The 24,392-nt window shown below is 56.0% G+C and overlaps 3 protein-coding genes across 7 annotated transcripts in view; 1 reads left to right on the plus strand and 2 right to left on the minus strand.

Annotated features, from left to right (window-relative positions):
• The window catches only part of ROBO4 (roundabout guidance receptor 4), a 13,933-nt gene extending 11,907 nt beyond the window's left edge, over positions 1-2,026 (plus strand). Inside the window, exons 18-21 of the mRNA XM_081799208.1 lie at positions 269-296; positions 903-920; positions 977-1,220; positions 1,356-2,026. Of these exons, the coding sequence (XP_081655334.1) occupies positions 269-296; positions 903-920; positions 977-1,220; positions 1,356-1,366 (301 nt within the window). The 3' untranslated portion in view covers positions 1,367-2,026. The remainder of the gene's footprint in view (positions 1-268; positions 297-902; positions 921-976; positions 1,221-1,355) is intronic.
• Positions 2,027-3,799: 1,773 nt separating this feature from the next.
• ROBO3 (roundabout guidance receptor 3) lies at positions 3,800-9,098 on the minus strand. 5 transcript variants are annotated; one of them, XM_081799207.1, is made up of 11 exons: positions 8,811-9,098; positions 8,001-8,024; positions 7,878-7,920; positions 7,534-7,673; positions 7,021-7,215; positions 6,726-6,864; positions 6,366-6,578; positions 5,859-5,986; positions 5,618-5,725; positions 5,242-5,409; positions 3,800-4,741 (listed from the first exon to the last, which is right to left on the minus strand). In XM_081799207.1, exons 4-11 carry the CDS (start codon positions 7,664-7,666, stop codon positions 4,530-4,532), a joined length of 1,296 nt encoding a protein of 431 aa, XP_081655333.1. In that variant the 5' UTR covers positions 7,667-7,673; positions 7,878-7,920; positions 8,001-8,024; positions 8,811-9,098; the 3' UTR covers positions 3,800-4,529. The 5 variants fall into 5 exon arrangements, with proteins under 5 accessions (XP_081655333.1, XP_081655331.1, XP_081655330.1 ...); XM_081799205.1 differs by lacking the exon at positions 8,001-8,024 and having other exon boundaries at positions 8,811-8,931; XM_081799204.1 differs by lacking the exons at positions 8,001-8,024; positions 8,811-9,098 and adding an exon at positions 8,089-8,752.
• Positions 8,129-16,103, minus strand: LOC102742449 (roundabout homolog 3). The gene is made up of 16 exons (XM_081797351.1): positions 15,878-16,103; positions 15,347-15,467; positions 15,103-15,241; positions 14,676-14,803; positions 14,268-14,392; positions 12,604-12,775; positions 12,079-12,287; positions 11,776-11,857; positions 11,305-11,470; positions 10,950-11,116; positions 10,313-10,434; positions 9,896-10,121; positions 9,560-9,681; positions 9,144-9,315; positions 8,811-8,996; positions 8,129-8,163 (listed from the first exon to the last, which is right to left on the minus strand). The coding sequence occupies exons 1-16, from the start codon at positions 15,968-15,970 to the stop codon at positions 8,129-8,131; spliced, it is 2,265 nt and encodes a 754-aa protein (XP_081653477.1). The 5' UTR covers positions 15,971-16,103.
• Between the last annotated feature and the right edge of the window lie 8,289 nt (positions 16,104-24,392).

Raw genomic sequence — 24,392 nt, forward strand, 5'->3', positions numbered from 1 at the left:
TTCCAAATGAGGAAACTGTAAATCAAACAGGTTTTTTAACTTGCCCAAGGTCACCCACAAGAACAAGGACAAAATGTTCATGTCTAAAGCCCAGAGGCAGCCAACTGTAGGCCCCTTGCCCTCCCTCCAGATTCCTCCTCTTAACCCAGACACTGGTTTCTAGGAAAGATTGCTCCCCACCTCTTCTATTTACTCTAACCCACTGTTTTAGATTCTCCTCACTAGGGGAAGGTCTGTTTCCTCTCTTACCTCCTGCTATGCTTACAAGCCGTCCCCTTGCCCTGTCTGTGGCTGGGGTGAGGAGAAGCTGGGCTCACCCCTCCACCTGTCGAGCAGAGTGGGACCATTATATCCATGTCAACAGACAGTAGCTCGGGGCTCTCTGTTCCCCTTCCTTTTTTTTTTTTTTTTAAGATTTTATTTATTTATTTGATGAGAGAGAGAGAGAGAGAGAGAGAGCACAAGCAGGGGGAGTGGCAGAGACAGAGGGAGAAGCAGGCTCCCCGCTGAGCAAGGAGCCTGATGTGGGGCTTGATCCCAGGACCCCGGGATCATGACCTGAGCCAAAGGCAGACACTTAACTGACTGAGCCACCCAGGCGCCCCCACTTCCTCATATACTCTGTCAGACCCCCTCTCCCCATCTTATGAACCCTAACTCTACCCTTTGCCTCCAAGAAAAACAACCAGGCTTGTAAATGGGAAAGCAAGGATTATCCAGGACAGAAGTGCCCATAACGGAGGGAGAAGGATGCCCAGGGAGGGGGAGTGCAGTGAAGGGTGAGAGTATGGATAGAAGGCCAGAGCTGGGCTAGGAGGAAACAGCTCAAGCTATTCTCTCTAAAGAAACCAATGGACTCATTCCAATGGCTGCCAGAATTGATGGGCTGAGTTGGGGCTAAGTTATCTTTCGGGTTGGGTGTGTGCTTTAAGCAGGCCCTAAGCATTCTGCCCTAAACTGGTCCCTCAGAGTGAAGGTCAGCCCTCTACAAATAACTCTACCCTCCCTGACAGATGCCTCCTCACCTCCCTCCCCCCGGGATGACCTCTTCCTGACCTCTGCCCTCTCCCTGCCCCTGTGGGAGTGGAGGTCAGACTGGCTGGAGGACATGGAGGACCACCACAGCCAGCGGCTGGGAAGGGGGCTGCCCCCCTGGCCCCCCGACTCTCGGATCTCTTCCCGAAGAAGTCAGCTCGGCCGTCCTGAGCCCAAGGCTGGCAGTAAGTGTCTGTCTTCCGAGCTGACATGGTGACCCTGGCTGAGGGATTCTGGGGAGGAGCCAGGAGGAGCCCTGGGGTTGGGCAGGAGAGGGGGAGCAGCAGGGTAACTCCACTCTCCTTCGACTTCCCCTGCAGATTCCTCATGAAGTGTGCCCAAGACTGCCAAGAAGAGAATCAAACCACCCCCCTGTGGAGTGTCAGTCTTGGCCTGCACTTCTCTGCAGCTGGGGGACCACCTTGTCCGGACTCCCGGAGAGCTCTCGTCCTTCCGGGATTGTGAAAACAGATGAAAGCGCAACAAAATAAGCACAAAGTAGACCTGGAGCCCTCAGGGAGCAAAAAGCCATCCCAGCCTGACTCCTCGCCCTTGCTTTCTCCTCCTTCCATCCATCCCACAGCCAGGTCTTCTGGCCTGAGAAGCAGCCTTATCTCCCGATCTCCCCACCCACTTGGATCACGGGAAGTGGGGGAGCCAGAGGTCTTCCCAGAGGACAGCAACAGCTTGTGGGACAGGCGGTAAGGGAAGGAGCTTTACAGAGCCACCCCTCTCGGGAGGGGACCATTCATTCCCACAGGGGCAGGCTCACCTCTCCGCAGCCACACCCGGGAGAGGAAGAAAGGAGGACCCACCGACCAGCCCTGAAGCGGTGAGGCCCTTCCTTGCTACCAAGGCAGAGGGGCCAGCATGGATCCAGGGAGGGAGCTGTGAAGGAAGGGAGGTGGGAAAATGGAGGACAAAACCCCCTCCTCATACTGTGGACTCTATGAGCTTAAGGAATTGATACCATAAAACTGTCACGACTTGAGTGCGGTGAGGTCATTCCCCAGAGCACCATTTTGGGGAGGATACCCGGAGATATGGGAAGAATTCTGAGTTCCAAAGGGTTCAGGCACTCGTTGGCACTCAGGGAGAGTCACTTAGTTCTGTTCTGTGATTGAGAGAAGAATTACATGCGTCCTTCGGATTCTTCTGGTCGGCTGGTCTTCGCAACTTGTCCTAGGAAAACAACTCCTGCTTTCAGGGGTCCCAGCCCCCCTCCCCAGAGACTAGTCCCAGATGGTTAAGACCAGAGGGTTTCTTAAAATAGACGAAGTAGCTTAATTCCCCAAAAGGTAGAACCACCTGTAATGGTTGGCTAGTGAACACCCTTCAGACAAAACAACAGAACAGAGAAATGGAGCCGGACTGCCAGGGTCAGAGCCACAGAAAGTTCCGGAAGGGCCCTGTCCTTCTAACGTGGCGGGAAAGGCAGGGGCAGAACACACAAGTTGGGGGCAACGGTGCTCCTGAGCAGGACCAGGGGCCACAGGAGGATGCCTTTAGAGAGGGCCGATTAGGAAGCAGGCCCTGAAAGGGGGTGATAACCCCCCAAACCTAAGCCACTCTACCTAGAGGCCACTCTGAACTCACAGGCCGAGTGAGGCAGGGCCTGGGGGACACGGTGCTGCCTGAACTACCAGTCTGGGCTGGAGTGTCTAAGTCTCAGGATGAGAAATCAGTGCTCCGGATACATATCTGTTCCTCTCTATTTGCTTTTCCTTTTTTGGATTTTGTTTTACTTTTAGCTTCCTGGTAAAATTCCTTTTGAAAACATTCCAACCCTGTTTGCCAGACCAATGGAGAAAAAGGGATTTGTGCACACTTAGGTCACAGTGGCAGGAGAGGTCAGAGCCTGGGCTTGGGGGTGGGGGTGGGGGCAGTGGCCGTCCCCTGAGAGCCCAGGGCAGTTACTGAGCCTGGGGGTGAAGAAGTCAGAAGGAAACAAAGCTCAGAAAACCATTCGGTGGCATGGGCTGTGGGGGACGGAGCAGTGCGCATTCAGGGCCAAAATTTCAAAAAATTCTATGCCAGCCAAACCAATCACATCCGGGCCTAGCCCTGGCCAAGAGGTATTCCTGTGCACACACCCTCTGTGAGGGGGTCAGGGAATCTGAAAAAAGCCTGTTTTTCCTTTTTGGCTGGGGTTTCCCCCATCAACCTCATTCCTCAAGTTTTACTTTGTTTATTTTAAGAAATTGTTTACAGATTTTTTAAATTTATTTTAAAGAGAGAGTGGTAGGGTGGGGGGAAGGGCTGGAGGGGGCAGAGGGAGCGGGAGAGGGAGAGGGACAAGCAGACTCTGTGCTGAGCGCGGAGCCTGATGAGGGGCTCCATCTCACAACCCTAAGATCTTGACCTGAGCCGAACTCAAGAGTCAGATGCTTAACGGCCTGAGCCACCCAGGTGCCCTGTTTGAGTTTAAAAAAAAATTATTATTGTGAGGGGCATATTTCCTTACAGGAGAGTAGATAGACCCTGGAGGAGGGCACCTAGGGAGGGCCTGGCTTGGTTGTCTGAAGGTGGACAAATTTCTCATTGTTGGTTATTTGGAAAGTCCCTCTGGTTTTAACTGGGGAGTGGGCTTTAGCTCCTTCAAGAGGCAGGACAGGACCCTGTCCTCGTCTAATGCTTTTGATGGAAGTTCGAAAGGAAGTGGAGGCTTCTCTGAGTGCCTTGATCTACACTCTTTTGCAGCCCCTTTCTTTCCCACATCCTGCATAAAACCAGACAAGCAGGGTCCAGGGCTCCCATCGACTCTTTTTAAACTTTTTTTTTTTTTAATTTTATTTATTTATTTGACAGAGAGAGACACAGTGAGAGAGGGAACACAAGCAGGGGGAGTGGGAGAGGGAGAAGCAGGCTTCCTGCCAAGCAGGGAGCCCAATGTGGGACTCGATACCAGGACCCTGGGATCATGACCTGAGCCGAAGGCAGACGCTTAACGACTGAGCCACCCAGGCGCCCATCAGACTCTTTTTATTGTCTCTTTTACAAATGAGGTTCAGGTGGAAAGAGATAGAAAGGGAAGAGCTCGCTCTCTGGCTTCTGAGCATCACTGCCAGGGGGGACGAGACCACCCCCCTCCCCCGCTCCTCTCTGCTCACCCCCATTAACCAGAAGGAGGGGTTCCCATCCAGAGCTCCCAGCCCCGGGACAAGCCCTTCCCCATGGAATTCCTGATATCCTCCTCAAGGGTCATCTTGGTTCCTAGAGAGAGAAAGAGGCTGGTTCGCAAGGCCCCAGGCCGGGGCAAGCGGGCCATAGGAGGCGTCATGCCTCTTCTCTTCCTCAGCCCTTCTCCTGAACCCACTCTCCTCTGGGGAGCCCAGGCTCCTCTACGTATGACCTTGTCTTCAGCCTTTGTCACCTGTTCTCCAGGATTCCTCCCTCCCGCCTCACTCCCTGGGTCCCCTCCTTTTGCTCAGAGCTCAGAAAGCCCTTCTCTCCCTCCTGTTTTCAGCACTCCTTGGCTCAGCCCTCCTAGCCTCCTACTCCCCTTGTTTGCATGCCCTAGCCCCCACCTCTCCACGTTTCTGTCCTGGCCTTTGGCTCCGGCTCCGGCTCCGGCTCCGTGCAGGGCCCCGGGAGCCTCGAGAGCTGCTGGAGCCTCTGGAAGAGTTGCTGCCCGCTGTGGAGCAGGTGCTGGTGGCCTGGCTCCGGGATAGGAAGCTTGGTCGGCTGTAGGGGGGCAAGGTCTCCTCTGCAGCACAACAGAGAAGGGCAACCAGGCAGAGAACAGAACGTCACCGTTTGCCCAGTGGGCCACCTCGGCCTCAATCCCAGCTTTAGAGGAAGAGTTGAGGGCAGGCACGGGGCTTGGGCCATCCTGGGGGCTGAGGGAAAACAGAATGACCCAGCACATGGCCTTGACATAACAGGTGCTCCGAAACCCACCGGGAACTCCCAGACAGAAAGAGCCCTGGGAAAGGAGAGACAGAACACCCAGCCCCACTCTTCTCTCATCTGGGCTTCAGTCCTGGGAAATTCTACAACTGGGGAACTTCAGGGGATTTTTCCCAGAGAGAGCTACAGAGACAAGTGTAGGTTTGGATCAAATGCACGAACCCAACTGAGGGTGAGGTGTGAGCTGGGTCGAAAACTTCAGAGTCCTTCGATGGCACGGTCTATACTATACTATCAGCCTCCAGTGCCACCTTCTTGTGTGGCAGTGAGCCTCTGGCCTGCCCTGGCCCTCCTTACCATCCAGGTGGGGACCCCGCTGGGCCCCCAGGGGCCCAGCCTGCACCATTCTCCTCTCCCCACTGCGTTCCCGCTCCCGTTCCAAGGAGGACATGCTGCCTACTGCTCTCAGCCCTAAGGCCCAGCTCGTCTCTTCCTCTGGTGGCGGCAAGGGTGGTGGGGGCAAGTCTGGGGAGAGACCTGTTTTCAGCAGAGTCTCCCACCCCTCCTGATCCCGATCTTTCTCCCGATCCTACTCCCCGGCACCAGGAGGCTGTGACTGAACGGCCCAATATTTGGGTTCACCTGCTCCCTTCTCCAGCCCCCAGAGCTCACCCTTGGTTTCCTGCCTATTCCCCCCACTGTCACCATCTCTCATGGCCCAGGGCACCCTCACCGCCAGGACTGTGCTCCCGACGGTAGGGAACAGCCTTGGGTTTCCGGATTCGGGCGCGGGGCCCTTGAAGTGGAGGAGCCATCTCCCCGGGCACCTGCCAGGTTCTCCCTGTCCCATCAGCAGACGGGGAGAAGAGTGGGTAAGAGAGAGGATCAGGCAAGGGGCTCGAGGGTGAAGAGGAAACAAGGCTGGGGGGGCGGTATGGGGAGGTGGGGGCGGGCTGAGCATTCTGCAGACTCACCGGGGGCTCTGCCGGCAGCACTGGGGACAGGGCTGGGGCCAGCACCCGGGCCAGCAGGCCTCCCTTCGTGGCTACTCAGAGTGGGCTGGGACACACTGAGAGGGGAACTTGGCCCAAGGGGCACCCTCCTGCAATGACATGAGGCCTCAGCGTGTGTTCACTCAAGAAACTCTAAGTGCCACTATGTGCCAGGCCCCGTGCCAGGTACTCCGATGAATAAGGCACAGGCTGTCCCCCACAGGGCTCCCAGGCTAGCGAAGTATGAGGAGAGCCATGTTTTTGACATGCCCCGAGAAGCTTGCAGAGCCACTCCAATGGAGAAACAGTCTGAAAGGAGTGAGAGACCTTGTCCGCCATCACGTTCCTTCCGGAATCACACTTCCACTCTGACACGGTCATGAGACCTTCTGTACCCCAGATCCATCCATCCATCCATCCATCCAACCATCCGCAGAATAGATATGCACCCAGGGCCTATAATGTGCAAGGCACTATATACCTCCCTACCTGGGCATCTGGTGGAGATGGGGAATGTCAGTGGGGGGCTGGGGAGGGTCAGGAGGTGAGGGGGTAAGAGTGGCTGTGGACTGCTGTCCATAGGAAGATGTGGGAGAGGGGGCTTCCCCTTGGGATGGAGGGACCAAGCAGCCTCCCCTGGAGCTGGGCTCGGCCAGATGGCTCCTCTCAGGCATTGGTGGGCACCACTCTTCTGGCTCTGAGCTGGGGACAAAGAGGAAGGAGAGTAGCCATGACTGAGCAGCTTCCACTTAGCCTTCTGGTTGCCCTCTCCCCTCCTCTCCCAGCACCTCTGCCCTCCCCCTACTGGTCCCATCTGTTTAGGGCATCTGCAACAGGGCACATCCTTACCCGCCCTCCAGGTCCTCCTCCGGCCCCTCTAGGCAGCTCAGTTCACAGGAAGGGGGAGGTGGGGGTAGGGCTTCTGGCCAGTTGAGAGAGGGCATCTGAACAGGTTTTCCCAGAAGCTTTACTTTGCCTCCCCTGGCTCCTGAGAAGGGTGGGATGGGGACACATGGAGATAAGAAGCAGATGAGAAATGTCAGAAGCAAGTGCTGGGCTGGGTCCCAGAGGGGAAGGGTAGAGGATATTCTTTGGGGATACTCTGCTCAGAGCTAAAATGGGGGTGTTAGGGACTAAGTCATACCACTGTCCCCCTGGCTCCATTCTGGAGGAGCATACTGGCTCCAGGTGCCCGGATCCCCTGAGGGATTTGGGGGGAAACCCCCATGGAAGGTCTGCAGCTCCTCCCCAGCTGGGTCAATGGTGCTGTAGACAGGACCCTCGGTAGGGGCGGCAGTGCCCCGGGCGGTCTGAGCCAGGTACAGGGAGATCCCTGCTTCTGAGGAGGAGAAAGAGGGAGGCCAGGGGGGGAGGCAAGGGGCAGGGAGCAGAGACAGGGAAATAGCGGACGACAGGAGAATGGAGGGCAAAAGGAGATCCCACCGGATCAACTTCTTCCCCCACCCAAACCTTACTTCCCAAACCAGGGTAAAGGTTAGGCATGAGAGAAGCTCCCCCAACTCATATCCTCCCCAAGGACTGACCAACCTCAGGAAGGCTGACAATCCTCGGCTCCCTTCAGTTTGCCCCAGGAGGTGGAGAGGAGAGAAGGGTGTTGGGGGCCAGGTGTGCCCCTGAGGGAATTAGAACTCCTCACCATTGTAATATCTGTCGTCTGGGTCAGGATTGCTGGGGCAGCAGCTCCCCCTGGGCTCCTGGGCTGAGGGGCTTCGAGATGGGTGGGGCCACGAGTCTGCTAGCCAAGGGTAGGGGGCGGGGCCAAGGCCCATGGGTGGCCTGAGGGAAAGCACGTGAACGCTGGGGACCCAGAGCCTGAACAGGCCAGCGAATTTAAGGGTAAACAGGAATTGTAGGACAGTAATGGTGAATTTGGGGGTGGCAGGTGGGAGACAGTCAGTGGCAGTGATGCCTGGGGAGGAAGGAGAATGGTCTCTTGATGGGGGGGGGGATTATCCTTGGGAGATAGATTAAGAGGATTACCTGGAACTGGCTCCAGAGAGGCCCTCTGAGTGTGGGAAGGACACTGGGAAGATGAGGGGGAGACTGAGTGAGAGAAGGGCCCATACTTGGGGTCTGAACCCCACTGGAGCAGAGAGAGCTTACCTGCAGGTGTGTAGGCAAAGGAGGCTTCCAAAAAGGAATCCATGGGAGAAAGAAGAGGGTAAATGGAGAAAGGGTCAGAAATACCCACATTCTTGTCCCCTTCTTGGCCGCGGTCCCAATTGCACCACTCAGCCTGTACCCTGGACCGATTTCATCAGAATTTCTAGGAGTGGGACTCAAGCATCAGTATTTTTCTAAAAGTTCCCCATGTGTAGCCAAGGTTGGGAACCCCTGATCTAAGAGACCTCAGAATCTCTCCAGACACGCCCCTCACTAGGGAGTAGCAGAAATCTAGTCGGCTCTTTTCAGCGGGCCCCGCCTTTCCACCCAGACCCCGCCACACAAGTTAACGCCCCGGATCCTGACCACGCCCCCTCCTGCCAGGCCCCGCCCCCTCCAGAATTGCCCCTTCTATACTGAGACTGACTAAGCCCGCTCTCCTCTCGAGGCATCTTAGGGGAAGATTTTACCCGTCTCCCCAGACTCAGGTCCCGCCCCTCCGGGCCCCGCCAGTTGCCCCCAGTCCCGTCCGCTCCCTGCCCGACGGTGCCCACCGCGCGTCCCTCTTGAAGGAGCGATGCTCGGGGAGGGAGGTGGGGGAGTGGGGGAGTTGGGGGGGCACCACCCCTCCCTTCTGACCCCGCCCCCACCCTCCGAGCGGTGAGGCCCTCCCGTCCCGCTCTCCGTCCGGCCCGCCTCCCTCCCCGAGGGGCGGGATCTCCAGGCTCCGCCCACTCCAAGGCCCTCCCTTCCGTCTCCCCAAGGCCCAAGTGCGCCGGTCAGCCGCGCCGCCCCTCGGGCCCCGCTCACCCGTGTAGTGACTGAGCTCCTTGCGCTGCCTCCGGCGCCGGTAGAGGACGGCGCAGAGCCCGAGCAGCAGCGCCCCGCAGGCGGCGCCACTGCCCGCGAGGAAGGCCGGCTCCCGCAGCACCCTCGCCAGCCGCTCCGCCAGCCCCGGGCCCACCTCGAGCCCAGGCTCCGATTGCGGCGGGGAAGCTGTGGGGGAGAGGTGAGGGGACCAGGGGCCTGGAAACCCGGCAGCGAGGAAGAGGGGCCATCCCTGACCCCGTAGGCACCCCCACTCCAGGACCCACCCCCCTCCAATTCCCCAGCCCCGTCCGCCCACCCCGCCTCCGGACTCACGCAGCTGCACCGACACCGGGACACTGGCCACGCCCACTCCAGCGCTGGTGGCCGCCGCGACCTGGGTCCGGTAGAGAAGACCGGGCAGCAGTCCCCGGAGCACCGCGGAGCGTGCCCAGCCTGCCGCGGACCGGTTGAGGTGGAAGCGGCTCTCATTGCCCAGGCACCAGATCTGGGGAGGCCGAGACCCGGGTTTAGAGAGTCTGAAATGGGATCCTGGCCTCACGTGGAAACTCGAAGCTCTGAACAGTAGAGGGGGCTTAGCCAGGGATCATTCAGCCCGGAGGGCAACACTCTGAAACCTCTCTCCTCTCCCCCAACCTCATCTCCAGCCCCGAGGTCATTCTAGGTTCCCTCCTCCCTAATCCTAGCCCCTAGCTCCCCCCCGCCACCCAGTCCCTTCTTAAACCCTGTACCTGGTATTCCTTGATGACCCCGTTTTGCTGGGAAGGGAGCGGAGGTTCCCAGGACACCGTGACACTGTTGTTGCCTTCACCCCCCAAGGCCACTGTCACTCCCTGGGGGGGACCACTGGGGGCTGGGCCCCCGAGAGGAGCATGGTGAGAAAGACAGTCATTGCCAGCTACCCCTCTTGCCCCAACCTTCCCCCTCCCAGGTATCATCCTGGGAACTGAGATAACAGGTATCCCTTCTTCCCACAACTCCCCTTGCTCTTCCCCTGCAAACTTCTATCTTCCCCCACTCCCTCTTTCCTGTTGTTCATTTATGGGCTCTGTGCACCACCTCCTTACCTTCCTCAGGAATGCTCCTGGTCACGAAGGGACTTTCAGCCCCCAGCCCCTCCTGGCCTTGGGCTTGCACCTTGATCTGAATTTGGGTCCCTGGCGGGAGTCCTCTTAGCACAGTACTTTGCTGGCTTGGGGACTGTAGGTCCAGTACTGTCCAGCTTCCCCCATCAGGACCTGCTACCCTCCAAGACACCCGGAAACCTTGCACCAGCTGGACTGGGCCATCTACCTGTAGGAGACAGGACAAAGCATACCAGAAGGAGAGCCAGGGACCACACAAGTCCTCCGGGCTCTGCCCCACCTCCAATCACCCGGTCTTCCCCAGCCACTCACCTCCCACTCTCCCGTACCCATTCCTGGAGGTCCCTATGGCCCCCATCATCATCCCTGCCCTTAACCGCATCCCTATGCCACACTCACAGTCCAGGACACCTGCAAGCTCCGGGGCCCAAGGACTATGGGCTCCTGCATGCGCACAGCCACTTCAGCCAGCCCCCGCTGGCCTCTCCAGGGGTCCTCCACTGGCCTGGATGGGTTGCTGTCTATTGACCAAAGAGCCCACTCAGCCGGGGCCACCAGGGACAAGGAGTCAGACTGAAAGTGTGCCTGTATCCTACCTTGTGCTGCTCCCACAGACTGCACTACTTAGTACTCCAGAACACACCCCAGGATCAGGAGGAGGCTGGTCAGGGGAAGAGCTTCCAGAGGTGGGCCTGGGTGTCCGGCCAATAGGAATCTACTCTCTGCACTTTAGAGACCTCAGTTCCTCATTTCTAACATGAAGATGAGCCCTCCAAGGTCCCTTCTAGTCCTAATAAGCTACATTATCTGTGGGTAAAAGGCTCAGAAGTGAGGGGCTACCAAGATGACTGGATTTCCCTCTCTCCCCTCTTCTCTTGTCCCCTCCACGAGAGGGAGGCGTGACCTCTTCCAGACCGGGCTACCAGGAGAGGCCGGGCCCAGCAGAAAAGAGCTGCTATGCTGCCATAGTTTGGAGGGGGGCACTCTGCAGTGTTTCGTGTCATATCCCCGAGCCAGGGACTCTGACCTTACTCACCCTGGGTGCGCACAGGCTCAGAGACGGGGCTGGGCTCACTGAGGCCCCAGGCTCCCACAGCGCGCACCAGGAACAGATAGGTGGTGCCGGGCTGCAGACCACCGACCGTGTGTGTCTCCAGCCGCACGCCATCTGCCACTGTCCGCCAGGTGTTACCAACTGTTTGACTGCAACAGGAATGGGGTGACCGAGTTGTCTGAGCCAGGGACCCCCCACTTGTCTACTCCCTCTCGTCCATTCTCCTCCCCTTGGGAGAGGGAACTGGCAGAACTCTCCGCACCATAGCAAAGACCCTGAGGATATAAGATCCCCTTCTTTTGACTTTCCAGGTTTGCATGTAAAACTCTCTCCATACCTGAACGCCTCTATCACATAAGAGGTGACTGTGGCCCCCGCCTGCGGGTTGGGTTTCCAGGTCAGAGTAATGCTGTTCTTGGTGATCTCAGTGACCACTGGCTGAGAGGGAGGCCCTGGAGGGCTACTGGGTTCTGTAGGCGGCTCTGGTGATCCTCCCCAATCTTCTGCAGTGAGGAGATAATCTTTAAGTAGAAGGATGGGAAAAGGACGGCCCCCCATGTAACCTGCCCCCTTCCCAGAGAAGCTAAGGAGCTGTGATAGGGGTGACAGTGGAGAGGGGGACGGAGTGAACTAACCCCTACTCACATCTGCCTCCCAAGGGCACCACTTCCGTCCTTCGCCTCCCCACCACTGTGGCCGTGACATTTGGAGGCTTAATCAGTGCTGGGGCTCAGGGAGGTACTGACTACTTTCGAAGCAGGTTTGGATGGAGGTGTTGGCAAAGCAAGGGGACAGAGGCAAAACTCACCCCGCGTCCTAAGCCAGCTACTCCATGTGGCCTCCCCTGTGGAACTCTTGGCCACACAGCTGTAGAAACCCATGTCCATCTCCTGTAGGAGAAGGTAGAGGGCTGGCAAACTGGGGATGGAGCAAGGTAGGGTGAGGGGGTGGAGGTGGGTGTTCAGAGGCTGGGGAAGGCGTGGTCCACTCTCGGTGGTCTCAGAGAGCAGAGGAGTAGAACTGGAGCTAGTCCCAGCGGGTACTTACGAGAGGTGGGCACGTGGACCGTGTGGCCGTTCTCAGTTACTCGGGTCCCAGGGGGGAGACTCACCTGCACACTGGCGATGTACAGGGTACCGTTGGCCATGAGGCTGAGCTGGAGGTCATCCCCCTGCAGCCACTGCCCATCCTTCTTCCATTGGACGCTAGGTTGAGGGTTCCCAGTCACTCTGCATGGCAGCCATACAGAGGAGCCACGTGCCAGCGTCTGATTGGCTGGTCCCTGGAGGATGATGGGAGGCAGCCCATCCAAGGAGGAGGCTGAGAGAGGAAGAACTTGGACACCTCAGGAGAGGATCCCGGGTTCAGGCCACCAGCCCCTTGTCTTCCTTCTCTGCTCCTTCACTTGTCCTCCCCCTGGAGACTGGAGGGGCTTCGATAACCATCTGTAGTCTCTGCCTGGGACCAGCCACCTATTAGTGGTTGCTGTGGCTGATTTCCAAACTTCAAGGCCATGTCTCAGGAACACGCCCCTCCCCTTGCAGACATATTGTATAGAATCCAAGAAAAACAGGTATCTTTAAGCCATTACTTCCTTTCAGGCCATAAGTCCAGGCCTATCTGCATGAGCACCTACCTCTTTTTACCTCCAACAGGGCCTTGGCCAGGATGCTGCCAGCCACACTAACAGCCTGACACACGTAGTAACCAGCATCCCCGCTCTGCACATCAGTTATGTTGAGCTGGCCTCTGGGAGAGACTGAGAAGCGCCCCTTGGGCTGAAATGGCTGACTGGGGAAAAGCAGAACCTGGGGACAGAGCAAAGAACCAGGGTAGGGAATGAGCAGGCAGCTGACAGAGAGAAAGATCCCTATTCCCATCAACCCCAGAATTCAGAGAATTCCTAAGGTTCTAGCTCCAACTCTGCCCCCACCAGCTAGTTATATGACCTTGGGCCAACCAGTGAGATCTACTCACAAAAATGTGGAAATTTTATTAGATGATTTTGGGGTGAACTTCCCAGCTTTGTGACTTACAAGTTAGGAAACTCTGAGCAAGCTCTTTAACCTTCCTGAGCCCACATTTCCCCAAATTTGACTCTTTGGGGATAGTTACCAGGATTAAATGAGTAATCGTGAGAATCTTTTAACACATTATGTGATAAAGGTTAAATATCTTCCCCTTTTTTCTGGCTCTATGTTACGTAGATACACGGAAGGTAGGGAAAGAGGTTAGGGTCACAGGTAAATGGCACATGGTTGATCCCCTGATGGATACCTACTACCCTCTACTACCCTCTACTACCATCAGCATTTCTATTCATTTAAGAATCTAGTTAAAATACAGCAATCCCAGATGCTAGAGAAGATGTTGGAAAATTGTGGCTGTGGATTTGGAAATGAGGTAGTGGGAGAACTGGTTTTCCAGTGGGGTGGGATTAGTCAGACTTATTTTATTATACTGACCCTGTTTCCTAGTAGCAAAATTCCCACCCTTCCCCTAGTGGTTGGTACTCATGTTGTGTAACTTCAGTGAATGTTCCTTCTGGTTCTCAATTGAGGAATCAGTTTGCCAAGGTGGGTGACTGTGAGCGCCCCCTGGTGGAAGCCCCTTGTAAGTAGATGAGCGAGTCGTGCTGTACCCTGAGCAGCTTTGGAACAGTACACTTTCCAGAGCAGGTTATTAAAGCCCAGGCCCCAGGTGTCTGGGGGAGGAGGCACCGACTAGATTTGCCACATCTTCAGGACAGCCTTGCCTAAAATAGAAGGATTCTGGGCGCCTGGGTGGCTCAGTCGGTTAAGCGACTGCCTTCGGCTCAGGTCATTATCCCAGGGTCCTGGGATCTAGTCCCACATCGGGCTCCCTGTTCCACGGGGAGCCTGCTTCTCCCTCTCCCACTCCCCCTGCTTGTGTTCCCTCTCTCGCTGTGTCTCTCTCCATCAAATAAATAAATAAAATCTTAAAAAAAATTATCAAAAATCTGGAAGTGATCCTTCCAGTTTTTTTAAAAAATAATAAAATAAAATAAAATAAAATAGAAGGATTCCCCAGGGAATTACCATACAGGATTGTTTCTTCCCACCTAAGCATTATTAACATCATTTCTTTTTAAAGTGTTCAATACGTTCCAGGCCTTTTATATTCATTATCTTATTTAAGCCTCCCAAATAACCTGCAAGGGTTTCTGGGAGGACCAAAGGTAAAACGGGACCACAGAGAGAAGTCTGCAGAATGTACAAGGAGGGAGGCTAAGACCCAGAGGAGAAGCTTGTGGGAAGTCCCACAGAGCTGGCCACCTACTTGACTTCCCTCCTTTTGCCAGAAGATGGCAGGTGGGGGGTTTCCTTTGGTCTCACATTGGAAAGCCACACTCTCTCCAGGAGCTGCCATCTGGTCCTGGGGCTGGGTCACCAGCTGGGGTGGGACTGGGAAGGGGGAGGGGATAAAGGAACAGGGAGTCAGGGCACTCAGAAGGGAGACTGAGGGAACAGGAGAGAGAGAAGCCCAAGCTTGGCTTAAGTAGGAGCAGATAGCCAACTCTTGTTTCAAGCCTGCTCAGCTTTCTCCTCCTTTCTCTCCTTCTAAAAACTCTCAAGTGGCCTACCCATATCTCCCACCCAGTCCTTTCTCCCTCGTTCTCCTCTTCACCCCGTCCTCCACGTTCCCTCATCTCGTCCCTGCTTCTGGCAGTCCCAGGTGGGCCCTCACCGTGAACACTGAGGGAGCCAGAAGCTTCAGCGCGGCCCACGCTGTTCTCAGCCACACAGGTGTAGGTCCCCTCGTCGTCGGCACTCACACGCCCAATCCAAAGGCTGTGGTCACTCCGGATCTCATACCTGCTCCACTCCCCACCCCCAGGCTGGGTTGGCCACAGCTACTGACCCCTTCTCTCTCCCCCAAGACAGACACCAGAATCAGGTACATAAAGACAAGGTAGGCCCCAACAGGGACCGAAGCTGGAATCCACGGACCCATAAAATGAGATGGGACTAGATAGGGCAGGGGCCACAGGCTCTGGGAGACAGATTTCTCTGTGTCGTCAAGTGAGATGGTGTCTGCCTTCCAGTTTTCTAGGGCAGGGTATGCTCTTGAGCTGGTTGAGTCTCCTTACAGGCAGGAGGAGGGGGATTCTCACCTGCCTGTGGGCAGTTCCCCATCCTCCTTGCGCCAGCGTAGACGGGGTGGGGGATCCCCTTGCACCTCACATGCGAAATCCACAGGGGCATCTGCCAGGACCACCTGATTCACTGGTCTACGCAGGAATGAGGGTCGCTCTATGGAGCCAGAGTGAGTGAATCGTCAGGGGATCTACAAAGCTTCTTACTACCCAGGCTGCACACCCCCATAACCCCCGTAACCCCCAAACTCCCTGTGCCTACCCAGTACCACAAGTTCAGCTGCCCCACTCTCCCGTTCTCCTGCCATGTTGGAGGCCACACACACATACATCCCTGCATCACTCTTGAGTGTATGTGACATCATCAGCTTCCCTCCACGAATCTGCAGAGTAATAATGGTAACTTTGGTCTTTTGTAGCCATCAAAGCATATTTATTTATTTATTTGATCCTCCCAGTAAGCCAATGAAGACCAGTGAAGAAAGTTGACACACTTATCAGATAAGGAATCCTTAAATGATCTGCCCAAGGGAGTGGGGGCGGTGGGGGGCTCAGCTCTGTGCTTGCTCCCACAGCCCAACCTACCTCCCATGAATTCCTGGGGCATCTTACTCCCCACCTATTTTATTCCAATTCCATCCTATCTATCCTTAACTTATCCCTCACTTAATAGCTGACTCTCCACGCTCAGCCCCCTACCTTATGGCCCCGCCCACCATGATGGCCTTGTCCTGCCCCCCCCGCCCCCCCCCGCCCCCCGCGTCAGATCCCCAGCCATGGCACCACGCCTCACCGTAATCCTTCCCTCCTCCTCCTTGAGTTTTGCACTGTCCTTCTTCCAGGACACGGAAGGCTCTGGGTGGCCACGGGGGGGCACGCATTCCATTACCGCTGGCTCCCCCACTGCCACCACCACGTTTCCAGGGGACTGCCGAAAATCATCACGGAGGACTGGAGAGAGAGATAGACAGGGACAGAGACAAAGAGAGAAGGAGAATGAGTGACCAGGGGAACCGATGAATAACTGGGTTAGGACACAAGGGAAGTGTTTTGGAGAGGGGTGTATCACCACAGACCTGCACTCCTCCCCAGGTGCAAAGATACCAGGCCCACTTCCTCCTCTGGCCAGGGCGTGGACGTTAGACACCAAAGGTCACGGTCCCAAAAGAAGATGCTGAAGGGGCTGAGACTGGGGCTGGTTCTGGATCGGCTTACCTGGTGCCCTCCCGCCTCTGGTTGGAAGCAACCAGAGGACAATGCGACTCTCACCTGCCACTTCCAGCGACGCATTTCTACTAGCCGCTGCCCCCAGGTAGTTGCGCGCCACGCAAGTGTAGACACCCTCGTCGGGACGCGCGCGGCGCCCGTGCACGATGCGCGGGAAGAAGAGGGCGCCGCTGGGCAGCAGCAGGCGGTGCGCGCGCGGATCCTCGCGCGCAGTGGCCACTCGCGCCCCATTCTTGTACCACTCGATGTTAGGCCGCGGCCGGCCCTCGGCGCGGCAGGGCAGCGTGGCCGGCTCGCCTCGGGAGACCAGGAGATCTGGCGGCTGCTCCACGATGCGCGGCATCGCGTCCTCCGGCTCCACCCTGGATGCTGAGGGCAGGGGGGTTGGCACAGAGCATTTCCACCGGGAAATTAGGGGATAGGATCCAGAGAGAAAAACAACGCTGTCTGCCCACCCTGTCCCCCTTCCCCCTGTAGGGGTCCTCTGGGCAGACACCACCACGTTCGTCGGCTGGAAAGGATATGCCTACAGATGGGCATATCAGTAGAGGAATCAGGACACAAACTCCTAGGCCGGCTTTCTAGGCTGCCTAAAGACACCAGCCTTCTCTCTGGCCAAGGTTAAGTGGAGAGTGACTGGGCCTTGTCTGGGCAAGTAGACCACACCTCTAGTCCACGGGTATTCAATGTCCCACACCGGCTGGTTTGCAGATTGTCCTTGCTCCCTGAAGGGGTGCACCAGAGCCAACACGTGGTCCTTGGTCTCTGCATGGTGGTGGGCCCGAAAAATGGAGAACGTGGGCCAGCCTAGAGTGTCTTAGAACAGGTAAAACGAGAGTGATCTGACTGGAGTCTGGGACTAGGAGAGGTTCTTAACCTGGAGTCCATGAATGGACATAGAGCCCTTCTTTGTCTTTTTTATTTTTTATTTTTAAGTAAACTCTGTGTTCAACTGTGGACTCGAACTCATGACCCAGAGATCAAGAGTTGCATGCTCTGCCAACTGAGCCAACTAGGTGCCCCTCTTACTGACTCCCCAGGCAATCATGCTTGGAGGAACCTGTGAAGTCATGGGAATTGAATGAAAATGGTAGTGAAATGTGAATAACATTCCTTTTCTAAGAGGTGCAGAGTTTTCAACACATTCTTCTCCAGGTTGATGTAGCGGAGAAAGGCTAAGAATGCTAACTAGGAAGGGGATTCCTCTCCTTCCTTTGTTTCATCCGGTTCACCTGCATTTTCTGTTCCTGCCTCTCACTTGGCCTACAGACTCCTGCTGGCTTCATCTTCTGCAGTTGCTTTGGGATCCAGGATCCTGAAGCCCATTAGGCCAGACACTCCCAACTTTGTCAAAAGTGGATTTGTAACCCGGTGGCAGCCCATAGGCACCGCTGCTGCCTCATCTAATTTGGTGTCCTCAACTAACCAGGACTACCGCTGCTTCTGTTCTCTACTTTACCCTTCCCCCGCCAGCGCCCCCTCCCACTCAGTTCCAAAATCCACTGGGACTTTTAGCTCCCAGCCTCGGTGTGGGATTCGGCTTCATGTCCCCACCCCTACTCTTAGAAGTTCCTATGGAGACAAAGCTGGAAAGGGTCGCCCCATGCTGACATTGTCCTGGGGAGAGTTTATTTAACTGGCTAGGACAAGATCAGTTTCCCTCCCACTTAGGGAAGGGAGTAATTTTCTCGATTTCCTTCCTTCCAAATGGAAATCTCTGCTTCTCAGCCGTCTCTTCTCTGGCATCCCATCCCAGTCCCAGTTTAGGCAGAGCCCCACGCCATGGTAGAGCAACTAAGAGCTCAGGGATTGTCCTGGAACCAAGTAGGGCTGGGATCTCAGATTTGACACTTCCTAGCTCTACGAACTTGGGCAAATTATGGAGCTTCTCTGAGTCTCAGTTTGTTTGAAATATGGGAGCAGTGATAAGGCTGTCATAAGACCATTATATATGTAAAGCACTTGGGGGAAGGCTCAATAAATATGGTAATTCTCTGATTACTTAGGGGCTCTTCCTCCCTAGCCCACTGGACCTTATCAGATTCTATCAGGCCCCAATATTCCTTTCTGCCCCATCGCATAACCTTAGGGTGTAATGGAAATAGGTTTGTTATGGCTAAGCTTTGTGTTGCTTTTGTGACCACTGGAGTACTTTTCAGCTTCTCTGAATTTGTTTCCTCAATTGCAAAATGTGGCCATCAGTAACTTCCCTACAGACCTCCTTACATCTTCAAGTGTAAACGAGACAGTGTATGGTGACCACACTGTTAGAACGCTGCTGGGTACAGAGGTGTGTCTGCGCCATCTGTGAGAAGGGTTCTTCTATCCTTAACCTGGGAAACTGAAGGGGGGCCAGGAATTTGGAGAATTCCAGCTCATTTCCCACCTTCTTCGTCCCTGCTCCCTCGTACATACCACACCCTTCTGGTCGGCCCTTTCCCCCTAATTCCTGTAGACACAGCTGCCGGCGCCCTTTCCCTGGAATTTCTTCCCTGTCATTCCCGGTCTCAGGAGATGCTCCCGACAGCAGCTAATGAATAGCTAATGATCATGCTAATGAAGCTCTGGGGCTCCTCCCTCAGCACCTGGAGTACCCCACACACAAACACATGCACACTGCCCAGGTCTGCTTTTTCGTCATCTTCGAGTTTCTAGGACCGTGCTGCCCCTAGATTCGAGTGGGTGGATGTCAAGGGATGGGGACTGTGGAGGAACCAGAGGGGAAATCCTGGGCAAAGGTGTCCGGGAAAGCGGGAATTCCCGACGGGGCCGGCAGGGGGCGCGATCGGGCCTCTCCCCAGACTCCGCTCTGGCCGCCTCCCCGCAGCGCTAGGGGAGAGCGCGCTGTCTCAGTGATTTATTAATCACCGTAATTAGCGGTAACGACCTCGCCGCCCGCGCAGCCCGCCCGCCGCAGTCCTGCCGGGTGGGCCGGCTGTGAGTTCCACCTTGAGGGGCAAACTTCTAAGTTCCCTAAACCGCTCTCCGCTTCTGTCGCCCTCTGTAGCAAACACTTTTTTAGCTTCAACATTTTAGCTTCCTCACCCAAGTCCTAAGTGAGTTCTTGGAAAACTTAGGGTCCCGAAGAAAAACCTGCTAGCTGGGTGGGTCACCAGGTGGCGCGGCTTGGCCCAGGCCCGCCGGCGACGGCGTGCCCTCTTCTGCCCTCCCTGCCATGGGTCCCGGCCTCTCTTAGCTCGGTACTTGCCCATCACCAGCCACGGTTCTCCTCACTTGGGGTGGCCGCTGGGGTCGGTTGGGCAGATGGAGAGCAACGGACTTAACAGTCATCTCCTCCCAAGCCCTGGGTCTTCCGCCGATACCCCGACTCAGGTGCTCCAAGCTCCAAATTACCCCTTGGTTCCCACCCACCCCTCCCGCCAGGCGCTTGGGAGGCTCCGCTTAGTCCCAGATCTTGAGGCAGGAGCGCGTTGGCCTCCCCTCCACGCCGCCCTCCTACCTTACCCCATCCCTTGATCCGACGTCCTCACTGGGCAGGGTCTTACCGTTGAAAGAAGGATCGCCGGGGGGCAGCAGGCTGTGGTTGAGCGCCGCCACCGAGGAGTTGAAGCCGAAGAGCAGGTCGCTGGAGTTGGAGATGTCCCCCGCCAGGGAGTCCGCGAACAAGTTCATCTGCAGCAGTGTTTTGAGCAGGTAGCGCAGCATGGCGCGACCCAGTTGGGACCGGGGCGGGGGGCTCGGGGCCCAGCCCCTGGGTCTGAGACCCGCGGGCCGGGAGCCGTAAGCCCCTCCACAGCCTCTGCCCGCTGCCCCAGCCACGGTGCCGCTCTCCTGCCGGCGCGCCTGGGTACGGTGCGTGCCTCCGCGTGCCCTCCTCCTTCCCTCGTCCTTCTCTCCACCCCCCAGTGCCGGGGTCCCCCGGGAGCTGGGCGGGAGGAAAGCAGGTGCCACGCCGATCACGGCGTAATTAAGGGATTAATCCGCCTCCCTCCACCCCCCCCCATCCCCACCCCGATGGCCACTAGCAGGGCCAGAGACTAGAGTCGCGTAGCGCGCGAGTTGGAGTCCCCGCCCCGCGCCCCGCGTCCCGGGTCGGGATACTGGACGCCGCAGGAGAGTTTCCCTCCTTTCTCAAAGCAGCCAGGATGAGGGAGGAGGCTCTGTCGGACTCTGCCCTTTCGCTGCCTTTAAAGCAGGAATCCCATCTCTCTTTTACCCGCCCTTAGGCTAAGACCAAGAACGCTCCTCTAGCTCTCAAAGCCCTGGTTTCCATTTCCTCCCAAGTCCCGGCGCTTAGCTGCGAAGTGCTGGAGGCTGGGGTGGTGTGGAGTGGGTGGGGAATAATTGCACGGCGGGTCCACCCCTTTACCCGCAGTCGCCCATTTTGCAGCCGAGAGACCATGGGACAAGGTGCTGCGTCTTGACCCAGAGTCCTGCTCCAGACCCTCTAATCTAGTAGTAACTGCAGGAGATTCAGCACGGATAAAACTGGAGGGGACAGGCCCTGGGAAACAGGCATTTAGCATCCATATGCATACTTCTGGCATCTATTTGCATACTTCTGCAGTACCGTGCTCTGACATGATTTATTAAATTGTTACCTTCTTGAGGAGCCTGCAGGCAGATAGTCCAGGAAAAGACAAAGAGAGCAATATTGTTTCTGTAAAGGCAAGCGCAAGAGAAGAGAAGGGCTTGATGCAAAACTCGTGCAAATCCGTTCAGACCCCATAAAGGTTTTCCTTCCAACGGGGAGCAGTGGGGAGAAACCATGACCCCCTCTTCTCCATCCAGCCTGTTTCTGAGTTTTCTGCAGTTCTTTTTACCTGAAGATCTCCTAGTCCCCCGCCACCCACCTACCCGTCCACTCGCGCGTGTGCACACACACTCACTCGCTCACTTTCCTGGAAATAGCGTTGAGGTGTCAAGGGGAGAGAGGGACCTGGGCCTACCTATCTGGGGTGAGGCCGTGTTGATGGCTGAGTGGTGGGGTTCTAGCCCAGTCATCAGGCTCTGTATGATGAGATCACCTTCGTGGGGTGGCTGCCTCTGACCGGGGAGGGGCTAGGTGAATAGGTCGAGATCCAGAAAGGTGGATGCTACAGGGTCATAGAGCCCACAGTAAGCACATTCAGGAGTTGAAGTGTCAGGCAGACACTTTGTCAAAGGGTGGGAGGCTTGTCCCAGAACTCCACCCTCAATCCACACGCCATCCCCTTGATCTAAAAACTAACGTGTTTAGACGAACCATGAGAGACGATGGACTCTGAAAAACAAACTGAGGGTTCTAGAGGGGAGGGGGTGGGAGGATGGGTTAGCCTGGTGATGGGTATTGAGGAGGGCACATTCTGCATGGAGCACTGGGTGTTATGCACAAACAATGAATCATGGAACACTACATCTAAAACTAATGATGCAATATATGGGGATAATATAAGAATAAAAAAATTTAAAAAAAAACTAACGTGTTTAGGTGTCTCCCTACTCGCCCCCCACACCCACCCTCTCGCATCAGCTCTGCGCTGGACTGACTTCGCAAAGCCGGAAGCAAAAGTGTTAGGGGCTTGGGGTGCAGAGACCGCCCGAGGAAGGCAGCGCCCTGGGAGCTGTTCTTTCAGCACCTGGTCTGCCCCTGCTGAACTTGGGGTCAGGCGCCCCACAGACAGCTTAAATCCGAGCCGACCTTGAGGCTGAGATGAGTTGGGGTTGACAGACGAGAGAGGGGCTAGCGACACATTCTCTCTAATGCACCAGGATACTAAAAGATGGGATTTCACACTGTCCCTTGTTCCAGGGCCAGGCAGCACTCAGGTAAGAGACCGTTAAGGACGGGATAGGTTTCCCTCACCAGAAATCAATCCGTTCAGGAATGACCCATCCAGAAGTGCATTCCAATCCCATATTTGCCAATTGGAAGACATCACCGTTCTGGACTTCAATTTCCTCATCTGATACGGAGAAATTATACTACTTTCTCTGCTCTGATGCTTCAGATTTCTGGTTCTGGGGCCCTGTGCTCTGCCTCCTGCTGACTGGGGTCACCCAGCTTCCATCACACCAGAGGCTAAGCCAGGACAGAAATCCGGGGTCCTGGCACCTGGCCCTGCTGCGGGGCTCGGAGGGCTGCGGCAGACAGGAAACTGCGTCCCACCATGTAGCTCCTGCCCCATTCTAATCCCACGATTTGCTCCCGGTTGGCCTCTCAGCAAACACAGGGCCTGCCAGCGTCTAGGGGCTTGTCACCCTGTTAGCGGATTTGTTCCCGGAGACGGCTCAGTTAATTGGCCCTTTATTCGGGGATCAGGGCGTATTTGCTCAGGGTTCCCTGAGCGGAGGCTGCAATTCAGCCCATGGGCAAGGCTGCTTCCTAATCCCTGTCATCCTGGTTTGGAGGCTGGACAAATAGCGGGGCCACTCTCCTTTCTGGGACTCTCCTGGCCTGAATCTCCTGTTCCTCCTCTACACCTCGCCCCTTCTTGGGATGTTCTTTTTCCTATTCCCACCTTTCTTCTTGTTTCTCTCTGTGCTTTCCTTCTTGGTACTTCTCTGTATCTCTAGAATACTCTCCCTTTAAACAAACTCAGACCTAATGCCAAAAGAGGGTGAGTACTCAACTGGGGATACTGGAGAATAAACACCTCCCAAGTTCCCTTCCCCTGCCCTGGTGTTCCTAGAGCCCTGGGTCTAGGAGACGGTGAGACAGAGAGAAGACGGAGAAGGCCCACCAGGGGTCACACCTTCCAGTTCTTTCCTCAGCCCTCTCTTTCCCTTCCTTTCTTAAAGTCAGATGGGCAGTCTGGAAACTGGCCCTGCACCTTGTCAAGTCCAGCTTCTCTCTGGGCTGTTCCCAGGCCATTCTAGAAGGAGTTTCCTTCCTATTTGTCTCCTCACTAGCCACGCCTCCCCTCCCACAGAATACCAACACAGCTCTGGCTTCTCCCTCTTGCATAGACAGAGTAAGTAACTCCCTGCATCTACCTCCATTTCCTTACCTGTAGACTGTAGGTGCTCCTGTAGCACCTAAAACACTCTGAATGTGTGCAGTGAAATTGGGGAGCCCTTGTGTGGGGGTCCATTCAATTGATTTATAAGTTTCCACCTTGGACTGAAGAAAGAATCAGAGTTCAGGGCCTCTCTCTTCTACTGCCTCAGGAGACTACTTCTTTTCCAGAGTCTTATCAATAATACAGTCTGCACTTTAAAAAGGGTAAGGAAGAGAAAAGGGGGTTTGGAAGTTGGCAGAAAGAAGAGAGAGTAGCCCCAGGCAAGGAGGATGGGGAAAGTTTGTTCTGCTAGGGTTATGGCATCTAGGGGAGAGAAGTTTGTGTGTGTGTGTGTGTGTGTGTGTGTGTGTGTGTGTGTGTTGAGGGAGAGAATAGTTACCCCAGGCCAACTTCCTTGGCCTAGTGCCAGCACATAGGCCAGAGAATGTGGCAGGGAATTTTCAGGGACCAAGCTGGGGACTGTATGGGAGGCTTCTTGGTGGTCCCAAGCCTGCAAGCCAGCTGGTGGTGGATGAAGCTGCTGACATGTAATTGCCCAGGAGGGCAGTCTGAGGACAACCCCCCATCTCACACTGATTACTGCCACTGTCTGTCTTCCCAGTGCATGCACACGCACTCCCCCCCCGCCCTCCCCCCACACCGCCCAACCCATTTACATCCCCCTAGAGCCTGGAGCTTCCCATTACTCTCTCTGCCTGGACCCCTTCCCAGGGCACTGGTACACATTGAGCATATGTGTGTGTTTTGGGGGTGGAGGGGCAAGGAACTAACATCTGTCCCCCACCCCCACTAGGCTATGCCTGTGAATGACCCAGCAGGGTTGCTGGCTTCAGAGTGATGATGCCAGGGGGCAGTGACCCAGCCAGCAGGGGCCAGAGGGCCAAACGGGAGGGGAGATCAGAGAGCAAAGAGCAGACACCCGGCTGGAAAGCAGACAGCAGGAGCCTGCCCCCCGCAGGAGCCAGGGATTGTTGGCTCAACCCCTGTAGCTGCTGAGATAATAAGCCAGGGCCCCCTGCCCAAGAGTACCCCTTGCCCCACAGGGTTCCAGTGGAGGAGCCTGCGGGGAGACACTTTGCAACACACTCCATCAAGTCTTGAAATCTGGAGGCAACTGGG

The sequence above is a fragment of the Leptonychotes weddellii genome, chromosome 11 (assembly GCF_054177405.1).
Source record: "Leptonychotes weddellii isolate Sample4059 chromosome 11, ASM5417740v2, whole genome shotgun sequence".
Classification (NCBI taxonomy): domain Eukaryota; kingdom Metazoa; phylum Chordata; class Mammalia; order Carnivora; family Phocidae; genus Leptonychotes; species Leptonychotes weddellii.